This window comes from Pollachius pollachius (assembly GCF_949987615.1).
Source record: "Pollachius pollachius genome assembly, chromosome: 1".
NCBI classification, from domain to species: domain Eukaryota; kingdom Metazoa; phylum Chordata; class Actinopteri; order Gadiformes; family Gadidae; genus Pollachius; species Pollachius pollachius.
Window position 1 is genome coordinate 48,928,245 of NC_136934.1, and position 13,749 is coordinate 48,941,993.

Sequence of the window (13,749 nt, forward strand, 5' to 3'; positions counted from 1 at the left end):
TGTGTGTGTGTCATTGTGTGTGTGTGTGTGTGTGTGTGTGTGTCTTTTGGTGTGTGTGTGTGTCTCTTTTGGTGTGTGTGGACTCATTTTGTGTGTGTGACTCGTTTTGTGTGTGTGTGTGTGTGTTTGTGTGACTCGTTTTGTGTGTGTGTCTGAATCGTTTTGTGTATTTGTTTGTGTGTGTGTGTATCGTGTCGGTGTGTGTGTTTGTGTGTGTGTGTGTGTCTCGTTTTGTGTGTGTGTGTGACTCATTGTGTGTGTGTGTGTGTGTGTGTGTGTGTGTGTGTGGTTTTATGTGTGTGTGTGTGTATGTGTGTGTGTGACTCGTTTTGTGTGTGTGTGTGTGTGTGTTTGTGTGTGTGACTCGTTTTGTGTGTGTGTGTGTGTGTGCGTGTGTGTGTTTGTGTGTGTGACTCGTTTTGTGTGTGTGTGTGTGTCGGTGTGTGTGACTCGTTTTGTATGTTTGTGTGTGTGTGTGTGTACGTGTGTGTGACTCGTTTTGTGTGCGCGTGTGTTCGTGTGCGTGCGTGCGTGCGTGCGTGCGGCTCTAAACAGATGGCCCTGTTAGTTTGAGCGGTGGTGCTCCGGCGTCGGCCGCGTGGGGATTCCCTCGGTAGGTGGAAGGACGCCCTTCGGTTCACAAAGGGCCATTCATCATGCACGCCTGTCAGGGCGCATCACCGCCTCTAATCACTCCACACCGACGCCCACGGATGGGCACCCCGGAAGACATCCCCCCGTCCAGAGCCCCCCGCTGGACGGGCTGGGTCCTGGCGCGAGACCACCGGCACTACGGGAGGATAACCAGGAAGACACTAGGAGAGTCTACTCTCTAGTCACTTTCCTATCTGTAACACTGTGGTGGAGCGCGCTCTCTCTCTCTGTCTGTCTCTCTCTCTCCCCTCTCCTCCTCTCTCTCTCTCCCCCCTCTCTCTCGTTCCCCCCCTCTCTCACTCCCTCCCTCAGTCTCTCTCCCCCCCCCTCTCTCTCCCCCCCCCCTCACTCTCTCTCTCTCTCTCTCTCTCTCTCTCTCTCTCTCTCTCTCTCTCTCTCTCTCTCTCTCTCTCTCTCTCTCTCTCTCTCTCTCTCTCTCTCTCTCTCTCTCTCTCTCTCTCTCAGTGGATCTTATAGTAATTTTACACCATTTTTAATCTTTGACAAACAATCTGTAAAATAAATGTATCATTAATTATTATTAGCAGTTCCACATAGAACCAAACAAACACGGTTTGCTTGCTCAGTTCCTCATGACGCTGAAGCAATGCAGCTATTAATTGATAATAATTTAAGTCATTTACCAAGCTGCTTATAGCCAGCATGCAAATTGTTGGTTTATTTTCTCAGTCTCAGAAAACAAACACTTTAGTGTACATTGAACGCTCATCAGACAACGGGAGCACATTTAATTAGGGAATCACTCAGTGCTCTGAGAACTTGTGATACAGGCTTGGAATCTGATCCTGGAAGGGACTTAACCCTCCTGATTCAAGCACACCATGCCTCATGTATTTTGAAGAAAAACTCGAATTAAAAGCAATGATTAGTAAAATAAATGCAAAACGTGTGCTGATTCTGTGATGCCGGACAGTTCTCCCGATCTGCATCGCATAATCATAATTTAATCACACAATTAAATTCCTTTCAATTCAAGCAGCTATCGTAGACGTGTGTTTGTCAGTTTGCACCACGTGCAGGTTTAGCTGCTCCGACAATAATACGTTTTCAGCGATTTTCTCAATCTTCAATTACGTCACTTCGCACACAAGTGTCCACCAAATTAATCCAAGCAGAAAAACAAGTACACGCGTACGTTGGGGTCGTGTAGGGTTGGGGTTCCGGGTATGTCGAGGTGTGTAAATTACCCTCGGGATCAACGGCAATCCGTCTTTGACGCAGTAAAGATGGAAACTCGATACCGACGCCGACACTGGAAGCGGTGGTCACTGTGGGGGGCGGGCAGTGAAACTTAGTCTCCCTATGCAGCCAACCCCCCCCGCCCCCAGCTCCCCTCCCTCCTTCCTCCCCCGAACAGCTGTGTGTGTGTGCCTCCCTGGTTCCCTGCCGCCACACTCTCTCTCTATACGTACCCCCCTTTCATCTGGGGAGGACGGGCCGGGAAACGTGGTAGAATGAAAGAAGGGGGCGGGGGGGGGAATAAGGCAGGCGCGTTAACTGGCTTAACTCAATAAGATCTGATACCTTCCACCGCGGATCAGATAGCACTAAGGCAAATATGGAAGCGTGGGTGGAGAGAGAGAGAGAGAGAGAGAGAGAGAGAGAGAGAGAGAGAGAGAGATAGAAAAGATTGATTTCACTGCGAGCATGCTATATGGGGTCTATTTTTCATCTCAGTTCTCAATCTTACTTCCAGGAGGAGGCAAGAAGCTGGGGCGTCATGCTTGTGGGACATTGTGAATTGTCGCTCGCCTACGCTAAACAAAAACACACACCAATAATATCTTATTTCAGAGAGGAAAACCTGTCCACTTTATCCCTTCCCTCACATATCTGTTCTGCAGGTCCCGAAGTCCTGGGGGAGACAGGATGAAAATCAAGTTTTCAGTCACTCTCTCCATCTTCATGTCACTTATGTGTGTATATGTATCTGTGCGTGTGTGTGTTTTGGTCTGTGTGTGTGTTATGTGTGTGTTTTGGTCTGTGTGTGTGTGTGTGTGTGTGTGGGTGTGTGTATCTGTGCGTGTGTGTGTTTTGGTCTGTGTGTGTGTTATGTGTGTGTTTTGGTCTGTGTGTGTGTGTGTGTGGGTGTGTGTATCTGTGTGTGTGTGTGTGTGTGTGTGTGTGTGTGTGCGTGTCCCATGTGAGCATGGCGTTCCAGACTGTGATCAGGTCAACACGAGGTGAAGGAAATAAATAGAGAAGAGGGACAGAGTAAACACATCGAGAATAACAAAACAAGAAGAAACAAGGAGAAACTCAACTCCAAAATTGTCCGCACAGAAATCCCCTACGTCGATCTGACGCACGGACGATTTTACCCCTGTTTATTTGACGCAGTCTGCTTCAATTTATCAACCCCAAAAACAATAAGTGACGATAACGCTGAGATACAACGGAGTCGGGAAGTCTACATCAACATCACAGATTGAACAGAAGAGTCGGTTACCGGGAAAACTCGGGGAAGAGGCAGCGATTGTGCAACACGCGATGACATGGATTCCGTGCATGTCATTAACATGAGGCTGACACTTGTTATGGTACAGGACATGTTTGGAACAATCCAAGGTCACCACAGATGCGGGGGTGACTCCGCCTGAGGACAGGCCGATGATTACACTAAGTGAATGTCTATCACCCGCTTGTTTTTAATGGCTTTGCCCGTTTTTTTCTTTTTGGGGGTTAAATGACAGATTCATGCTAATGATTCATCAAATTAATGTTAATACCGCGTCCTGTCCTCATGCGGGAATGGGGGGGTTCGTGGGAAGGCTCATGGGAAATCTGTTGAGTTTGCGTCTAGCGACTTGTCAATGGGTTGAAAAGGGTTTTTTTTAAATGAAGGGGTGTTTCCTCTGCTTATCTAATGTATGTTTATTTTCTCTCGTGCTTGTCGATATATTTCCTGAGTTGGTACGAAAACCGAGTTTGAAACCTGTTGACTTCACAGAGATCAGTAGAAATTCCTTGTGCAATATTAATCAGTTTCTTAGAGTACTTAACTCTGTTGAAAAATCAAAGAGACAACAGGTTGGCTCACAGTTAAACAAACACACGTACACACACACACACACACACACACACTAATCAGACTCCTGAGAGTGTATCCTTAGAGAAAAGGGGAGGATGTGCCAGCATAAACGCACTATGACTCTCTCTCTCTCTCTGCACAATCAAACACGTGCACAACCCAGACTTCTGTGTCTTTACATTACACACAGCTTTTCCCCAGAGTTTTAATAAAGCAAGCGCTTTTACTGTTGTTGCCTGGGTAATCCAGGGTTAAGTGTGTTTCATGCCTTAAAACACACAAGCACACACACACAAACACACACAGCCTACACTGAGGGACAAGAATTCCCAGAGATGCCGCTTTTACCCCTTTCTTCTTCCCAACACCTCAGGGTGCAGTCGATTTCGCCCAGGGCTGAGCAAGGGATTGCGTTGCCCATTAAGGTGCATATATGATAGAACTAACTAAGTCTATTTCAGCCTGCTTGATCTCAGGGACAGAACAAATCAGGCGTCCCTTTAGCGCTGGAAACATGTGCCTGCAGCATTGGAGCCCTGTAGAATCACATATCACCAGTGAGGACCGCTCACTCACCAGTGAACTTGAAACTGATCCCGTGTAAACCTTTGCTTGGCTCCCATCGCAACTCATTCCAGTGTTTTTTGTATTTTTGGTACATTTTTGTATGTTGCCGTTTGTTTTAATAGATTCCGTGTTTTGACGGTGTCTAAAGATGCTTTTTAGTCAAAGACAAAAAAGACATGTGAAACTGAACACAATGCCATGTCTATATAAAGCCCAGTATCTGCTAAAGTACATTTACATTTAGGGCATTTAGCAGACGCTTTTTATCCAAAGCGACTTACAATAAGTGCATTTGTTACAATAAGTACATTTGTCATAAGAAGTGAAACAATATATCGCTGTCAGTACAGTAAAGATGTTCATAGAACCAAGTGCAAGTATTACAATCGCTAGGCTAACCCATTCCCTGTGTAAAGCAACGATAGCAGCTACTGTAGATGCTACACAATTAAGTACCTTGAATAAGTGCAATGTGCAAGTGCCAGGACGTACAACATTCAAGTATTCTCACGAATATAGTCCCAAAGATAGCAACGAGTGCATTTCAAACGCGGTGCGGAAACACAAAAAACACGGATATATTGTGATGCGTTTTTACGTAACAAATCTTCAACGGCATCCCCGTTTGCCTTTGCTCATTTTAGTGCACTTTTGATCATATTCAACACTGTAGTTGGACATCGTATATCTTCCAAAAGATGTGTCATTTCATAAAGGTTACATCAGAAGAGATAATTCACAATCGTAAAGTCGTGATTCATAATGTGTCACCATCAGTAGTGAAGTGGGTGTCTGTGCGTTCGTGAGTGTGTTTGTGTGTGCGTCTATGTCTGTGTGTGAGTGTCTGTGTGTGTGTGTATGTCTATGTGTGTGTGTGTGTGTGTGTGTCTGTGTGTGCGTGTGCGTTAGTGTCACACTGTTCTACATTAAACCCACTAATGGGAGGGAGACTCCCCGGGGAGTGATTAAGATGGAGAACGGCCTGATGAAGGTGTGTCCCTGTTTCTGTTTGTGCCAGACACAAACGGCCAGAACAGAAACATGACAGAAAAAGGTTGGCCAGAAGGAAATGGAGGAGCAATAGAGCTGATGAAACAAGGAGAAAATTATTTCAACGGCTGAAACCTGCAGGTGTGGCCATTTAGGGTGCCGCTTGCAAAGTGGACATACTTGTTTCTTCTAGTGCCTACTGCAATCAAACCATTCAGCAGAACCCTAGATGTGAATGTCCGTGCCTAATATGATAAACTTGCCCCTTAAGGCAAGCATGATCAATTAAGGGAGACATTGAGTGGTGTATTGTGAAAATGTTAATGGTACTTTTCTGTCAAGGGGGCATTTCCTGTAATATTTAATCTGTTCATATAGAACCACAGATACAGTGGGTTCATGAGAGAGACAGAGACACACATACACACAGATAGAGACACAGAGACAGAGACAGAGAGAGAGAGAGAGAGAGAGAGAGAGAGAGAGAGAGAGAGAGCGAGAGAGAGAGAGACAAGAGCGAGGGCATGTGTGTGTGTGTGTGTGTGTGTAAAGAGGACACTAGTGCAGGATATTTTACAGTTGGCTCCTATTACATCCATCTTGGCCTGACTTAAAGGTTAGAACAGAGGGAAGTTGGTTTCACACCTCATTTACTAAGTCTGCATACAGAAGCGAGACAATGAGAGACCCACACAGGCACACGCACATGCACACACACACACAAACACACACACACACACACACTGTTAGGGTATAGACACTATAGATAACTTCCCCAGCCCACCCAGACACCTGTGCACAAGAGCATGCACGCACAGAAAGTCACAGGCACACTGTTAGAAGCACAAAGATGAAAAAGAGGTCCCATTAAGTCAACCATTCAGTATTTTGATTGGAACAATGCCGATACTTTAAAGTTGCTTCACATCCCAAGATGATAGCAAATTGCCTCCTCCGAAGCGGCCATTCTGCACAGGCATGTCCATTACTTTGTTCACAACCTTCGCATCAAAGCACCTTCCAAACTTACACAGAAGTTAACGCTATCGGTACAACGGGGGAAAACCCTTAGAACAAAGTGCAAAAATGGGTCAAAGATGAAGCATTAAATATTGCAATTGCTCTTGTGAAACAGTTTGGGCTCGGGGAAATAAGATCTATTCAATTGGATGTTTGACACAAAGACACTGTTCCAATGTGTAGTGTGGTTCTCTTGTGGATGGCACAACTGCAGGACGATTTTGGTGACTGCGAAGCCATTCGTGCTGAGAAACGTGAGCCTTAAATACAAATAATCAGAGCCTCCTTCAAAGGAGGTTGCCTGAGGTGAGTTGAAAGCAGATTAAAGAAACGCACAAACAACATCAGCATCATATGCTTTTTCACACGTTTTAATTTCAGCTTAATTATATTTTTTAAAGATTAACGTTTTGGAGCATATCAGACACATCAACGTGTTTAGAGGAACAGACCCCTTGATTAAGAGTTTAATTATCCTTTAGATTCTCCCTATTTTAATGAAACACTGGCAAAAAAAGAAAAAAAAATGGAAGTGCAGGTATTCTAGCAGGATATAAATGAGTGGAGTGAGACAGGCACAATAAACGATGGTGAGATGTGACAGAGGTGTGAGATTTAGAGGGAAAGAGAGCGAGAGATCAAGAGAGAAAGAGCGCAGGAGAGAGAGACCGAGAGAGAGAGAGGGAGGCAAGCAAAGTAAACTGCCTCAACCACTTCTGCTAACAGAAATGGGACCATTAAAGACACAATGCAATCAACTAAAATGTCAAAGACAAGTAGCCTGTGAGTGGCCTTCAGGCAGGTAACTGCTCCAATCAGCAAACGGGCCTATAAGGCTGCCCAAATCTGTCAGAGGAGGAACGAATGTGGGCTGAGAGAGAGATGGTGTGTGTTCTGTTTGAAGGATGATGTGTGCGAATGTGCGCGTGGATGTGTGTTTGTTTACGTGCATGTGTCTGTTCATGTTTTGTCTACGTGCATGTGTGTGCGTGTGTGTGTATATGTGCATGTGTGTGTGTGTATAAGTACACCTATCTGTGTGTGATCGTGGCAGCGTGTGCACACATGCATGAGTGCGTGAGTGTGCATGCGTGCGTGCGTGTCTCGCCTCTGGCGAAAGAAGTGAAAAGGGGAGCCACAGCTTGAACTGCTCAGGTGACTCATAAAGGCCGCCTCCATCATCAAACACATCCTCCTCCTGACCACAGCACCCCTCATCATGACCACACCATCGTGCACATCGGTCCTCATCTACATCATCAACCCCATTCACACCCAGGGGCCACCAAATCCCCAGAGCCGAGGGAGAGGGACACGCAACCAGCAACAAGTGCGACAGAAACCAACAGGGGGAAGCCGAAGGGAACAGAATAGAAGTGTAGGAGCAGAAGTGTTCTCCTGCTTCTTCAATAACCTTTCATAGGACAATTAAATAAACAATGGGGGGGAGAGAGAGATATGAAGATGCAGCATGTGGAGAAGGCGAAACTAGCAATGTGTAGGGCGGCAATAAATAAGGATCAGGGCTAAGACAATGATAACTTAAAAGACCAGCCCCGAGCGCTAGCACACACACACACACACACACACACACACACACACACACACACACAAACACACACACACACACACACACAGACACACACACCTAGCATTTATGTAGGTTAATTGAGTGAGGAATTAAAGACAGGACGGACGTAATTCAATTGTTTAAGCGTGTGGGCATATGATGATAAGGACAGTAGCATACGGCATGGCGAGGCAAGGACGCACACACACAAACACACACACACACACACACACACACACACACACACAGAGTCCTAATACTAATTATCAGCTAATTGTTATTCACCATCATTAGGATGGTGGTTTTTAATTGTAATGTAGCCAAGCAGAAAGCCAACCTATACATGTGGAGGGGGACAATTAGCCACCTCCATTAACCCCTGGTTAATTACAACCCCTTCCGCTGCTTCCTCCCACAGCACATTTTACTCTTAGGGGCCGTTGCTCCTACCCCCTCTTATTTTACGCATTTTTAGTTATCTTTATTGCCCTCCTTTTGGCAGTTTTCCTCCCCGTCCCGCCGGCCCCGGAGAAGTCTGGTCTACTTTGGGAAAAGTTTCACGACCCTTTGTTTAAAACATTCCCCGTTTACCAAGAATGTGGACAAGAAGCCGGCTCTACGCAGCAGACATGTTGGGAACTTTGGGAACACTTCGGGTGTTTCTTTTCGTTGGCCCACAGTGAAGCATTTACCCACAAAAAGGGAAAAACAGCTTGTTTAATTTCTTTGGTGAGAGTTTACGAGGATAAAAGTGCTTCCTTTATACGAGCGTTCTGAACATTGTCGGGTCCCAGAAGGCATCCATCTTGATCCCTCTTTTGTTTACACGCGCTGAGTGAGGGCGCATCTTAGGACCTAAGTCATTTACGTTTAGGGCATTTAGGAGACGCTTTCATCCAAAGCGACTTACAATAAGTACATTGTCCGAATTGTCACCACCACAAACACGAATGATGGTAAAACTCAAAACAGGGGGGGGGGGGGGGGGCGACTGCATTGTCATCGATGGGTAATTTAGCTTTCGGGGTCTTGTCCCATATCTCCTCCGGGGGACAATGGGACAGTACTGTCCTGCAGGGTATCGCCACGATTGGCAATCATTCTCGTTTTCCGACGAATTTAATCAAGTCTGGAACGCACACATACACACCCAAAAAAACACCCCAAAAAAAACCGAGCCAGGGAAGGGAGACAGACGGTGAGATGGGGCTGATAACACAAGCAGCCCATACAGGAGAGACGAGTGCGGACCCCAATCGCGGTGCAAACAAAAGACTCTGCAGAAAGAGGAGGCCCACTATGGGCTTTTGTCTGGAGGAGATGTAGGCAGGAGGAGGAGGAGGAGGAGGAGGAGGAGGAAGAGGAGGATGGCGGGGTTTGATAACACGCCGTTGCTTAAAGAGGACACAATGGGGCCTTAATTGACTCATTAGGTGGGAGCAGTGGATGAAGTGCGCTTTAATGAATGGTCTGTGAGCACCAAGGTTGGAGCGGCAGAACTGCCAGCTCAGCAAAAAACCGGAGGAGCTCTCTGCTTATTGAACGCTACGGGATCCCTTAAAAAAACACCACAAAAAACGAAGCGTTTCCCCTGCTCGCTGGAAGGAGCGCGGTCGAGGGTGAACAAAGGGGAATAATGAAAGAATAATAATAACAAACAAACTGCCCTGGTGGCTGTGGATCTTTTAATTGCATCTATGAATTAGGTTTTAGGCATCTCTTGTTGTGCATAAAATATTCTCAATTTACAGTACGGCAATCCCTGGGAACCACATTACTTTTGCTAGTGGTGTGCCTGTGTGTGTGTGTGTGTGTGTGTGTGTGTGTGAGTATGGTGGTACAAGCGCTAGTGTTCGTCAGTGTGTGTGTGTGTGTGTGTGTGTGTGTGTGTGTGTGTCTGCGACTGCTAGTGTGTGCGTGTGAACGTGTATGTATGCGAGTGTGTGTGGTGGTGCAAGTACTACTAGTGTGTGTGTGTGCGTGTGCGCGTGTGTGTACCTCCAGGTGCTCCAGGATGTAGGGGGGGTTGGTCATGCCTAGCCTCAGCATGGCTCCTTCGGGGATCTCCTCCACCAGCCTCCAGAGCAGGGAGGGCAGGTCGGTGCCGATGTCCCGCCCGTACGCCCCGGTGTCCTCGCTGGTCAGCCAGATCTCACACACCCCCTCTGGAAACACACACAGAGAACAGGTTGAAGACAGACGTTTTTTGTTCTTTATTCAGATTCTTCCAACATTTTTTAATCTGCGTGATCAGATCGCCATGCTCTTTTAAAAAAGACACGACAGCTTTGGGATTTTGGTGAAAGAGGATTCGAACAATGAACGAGGCCTGCTGCAAGGGGACTCCGACTCCACACTCCAGACGGAAGACTGACTGAAGGACCCGCCGACGCTGTGTCGGTATACCGTGCCACGACAGCAGGCTAAACCGTCTCTCCGCGTCCACATTCCCCAAGTGCGTGGAAAAAACGGCAACACTCTTCAGACAGTGCTCATCGCCACTCTGAGACGTAATCCTTTCCAAATCAAAAGAGGGATTTGCGTGCGCTGCGTTACTGTAAGGCTTGTTGCGTAGACGGAAGCCACACTGAAGGGATGGCGCGAGGACAAGCGACTCGGGAGCGATTCAGAGTCCAAATCTCCAACTCACAAAGACAGCTCGGATTCCAAGAAAAGCCTTCGACTTGATTTGACAGAGAGGGGCACCTTACACGCCTTCATTTCCAACCTTGAATCAACCACGGTTGAATCCCACACCCCAGTCAGTGCAAAGCCTTGCCCAAGAGGGCAGGCAAACGCATATCTCCACTGTGAAGGGCAAATACAGTAAGAGGGTAAAGAGTGTGTGTGTTTGTGTGTGTGCGTGTGTATGTGTGCGCGAGTCTGTGTTTGAATGTGTGTTCAGCATCATCCATCAACTTCATGTTAATCTAGAGCCGTCCTCACAATTGCAGACTAATGTTATAGCAGTCACTTGCCAGTGGGACCCGAAAACGCTTGACTGGGTGCTTAAGCTAGTGTTAAGGAGTGCACTATAACCCACACACTAATCAAAACCACGTGCACGGATGTCACACATACACACACACACAGAAAATGATCATCATTACCATTAGCTCTCCAGAGACAGATAGATGCATGTAGTCATTCAGGGCAGAGCGTTATTAAGGATGACGGCGGGCTAATTGGAGAGTATATGGAAAAAAGTGTGTGCGCGCCCGTGTGTGTGTGTGCGTGTGTGTGTATCAACTCTGCCTGCATCAGTGGATTAAAGATGATGGTGGCGTAAATTGTAGAGTGCTAAAGAGTTTTAAAAAGCTCATCATCATTGACATTAAGCCATGATAACGATTTCTGGGGGTCAACCGAGGGAAAAAAGCCCTAGCAGTGATTAGCATCTTTTCCCGTCCGGGGCCGCTAGGAGCTAAACGAATGAGGGGTTTCCTTTAAACACCATACGTCGGTTAACTTTGTTTATGTCCGCACAGAAAGAACATTAACAGCTACTAACTGGGCCACCCTAAATATGTTCACTGCTTGTTGCAACCATGGGCACAGGATTTATTTAGGTACGATTGAGGTCAAATTCATTTGCACCTTGTATATTCTTGTATATAAGGTTAGAGGTACTCTCATATGCTACTGTATTTAAACGTTTGTGGTTTAATCTCAGCTCATCAAATTTCAACTGCTATTATTTATATGAATTGTATTTGTTTTGCTCATGTTTTTTTGTCATTGCTGGTGTCGTGTGCATGTCCCTTGCTGTAAACTGGTCGTCATTGCAAATGAGGAAAACCTCAATGCCCTACGAGTGTAAATAAATGTTTGAAATGAAATATCCCTTACATGGCGCATCATTTTGCAAGATAGTAACTATTGGACGGTTTTAGGTAGGAGGGCACGGTGCAGCTGTTAGTGAGACCGGGTGCTTGGAGGGTCTAGAGGAACCAGCCCGGGGGAGAGGCAGCGGTCTGTACATTCCCAGCACAGCTTGAGTCGGCTTGTCTGAGCCGCCGCTGATACTCTCTGTCTCGCTCAAGCCCTGGCCCCCAGTCTCCCAAGTGGGTGGATGCTCTGCTACCCGCCAAAGAAAACAGCACATCCTGACCCCGACCCACACCAAACACGGGCCCGGGCAGGCCGAAGGCGGTCCCCCCCTCGACACAAAAGCACGGCTTCCAAAACAAGGCCCGGGCGGGAGTTAAAACAGGAATCGCCGTTCGGGGGCAGAGGGGCAAAGAGAGAGAGGGAGAGAGAGAGAGAGAGGGGGAGAGGGAGAGAGGGTGGGAGATAGAGGGAAAGAGTCGGAGAGGGAGGGGGAGAGAGAGAGGGAGGGAGGGGGAGGGAGAGAGGGAGGGAGAGAGAGAGAGGGAGGGGGAGAGGGAGAGAGAGAAGAGAGAGGGAGAGATAGAGGGCCGAGGGTAGAGAGCAGCCCTCATTTCCATCCAAAAACAACATTTCTGTGATTCCGATGCTGCGTTTTCCACTGCAGGAGGGACACACGCGGCGGTGGTGTTGTTGTTTGATCTGATAAAAGAGTCCCACCTCGAGCTGAGCTGACCCCTGGCTCGGTGTCGTGTGCCTGGCCTGATTCGATGCGTTGTCGTTGGCCGGAGCGTTGGAGGGAGTCCCAGCCAGCAGGAAGTGCTCCAGCAGCCCTTTGGTTCTCTGGCCTCAGCCCTAAACACCTGCTTCCTCTTGACGTGTGTCCGTGCTGTCGGGGCTACGTTTTTTGGCTCTGTGTTTTTTCATGTGTGGCGGCCTTTGTGTACCCGCGGTTATGGCAACGGGGTCGTGTTGTTTTAATTTTTTTCCCCACTGTAAAAGGGTTGGACATAATTAATTACAAGTCAAAGGTTGTTGTAAACAGTATGACACAGCAATCGTTTAATAATGATGAAGTATCACAAGGAAAATAGCAGTGTTATACCAACTACAATCCCTATGGCGCCACCCTCAACAGCATAATATCTTAACGATCAATCAGTATGATATTGTTAATGGTCATTGATCACCTTCTACTGATTACCAAACCGTTCATAACATTGCTATGAGTTCAGGCTCTACACCGTCAGGATCAGGCATGTCAATACAGGGTCTGTCTACAGAGATGGATGAAGCAGATCATATAATTGCTATAGCCAGGATGTGTTTGAATCAATTAAAGTGAATCACTCGGGTCATCTTAGATAAAGTCTCCTGGTAGCCAAGAAAGGGAAGCAACAGGAGCAGCAAACCGCCAGTAGATAACAGTACAGCTCATTAGGGCCGACTCAAATTGATTCAAATCTTAGTGATTTTCCATTTTTTTTACTAAACCTTAATTTGAACGGTTCTATTAAACAATCAGACGATGACATGCACAATGCATTTACCACGCCGTACGAAGACACAAAGACTTGCTGCAAATAAATAAAAACAGTAGCGACAGCCTTTTTGTTTAACTCGCACGACTCTTGTCCGTGAGGTGGAAGCTCCGTGCCCGTGCATCATCAACCGAGTTCATCAGAGCCACCACTGGGGGTGTAACCACAGATCACAACCAGCACTCCCAGCAGTTGTTTGAGCTCGCATTTTCAAAACAAGACCAAACAACCCAGGGTCACAAAGGACATCTGATCTGCTAAAGGATCTCCCTGGTGATGACCCGGGTGGCGGGGACGTCTGACACGTTGAGGTGTTTAATCTGATCTTAACGGCGTGAAGAGCGATAACAGGAGGCGGGCGGCATGCGTTACCATGGCACTGCCGAGCGAGAGTCCCGGTCCCGACGTTATCTGTGTAACCTGTGTGTGTGCGTGTGTGTTTTCACGCTCAGAGCGTCTTGTTCTTGCCAAATCAGGTGCAGATAAAAGTTGGATGTGTGAGCAACAAACACGAGGGAGAGTTGAAA

At 47.0% G+C, this 13,749-nt stretch overlaps 1 protein-coding gene across 1 annotated transcript in view; it reads right to left on the reverse strand.

The window, feature by feature from the left end:
- The window catches only part of cdkal1 (CDK5 regulatory subunit associated protein 1-like 1), a 224,137-nt gene that overhangs the window by 94,435 nt on the left and 115,953 nt on the right, over positions 1 to 13,749 (reverse strand). Inside the window, exon 9 of the mRNA XM_079730965.1 lies at positions 9,852 to 10,018. Coding sequence (XP_079587091.1) covers positions 9,852 to 10,018 — 167 coding nt within the window. The remainder of the gene's footprint in view (positions 1 to 9,851; positions 10,019 to 13,749) is intronic.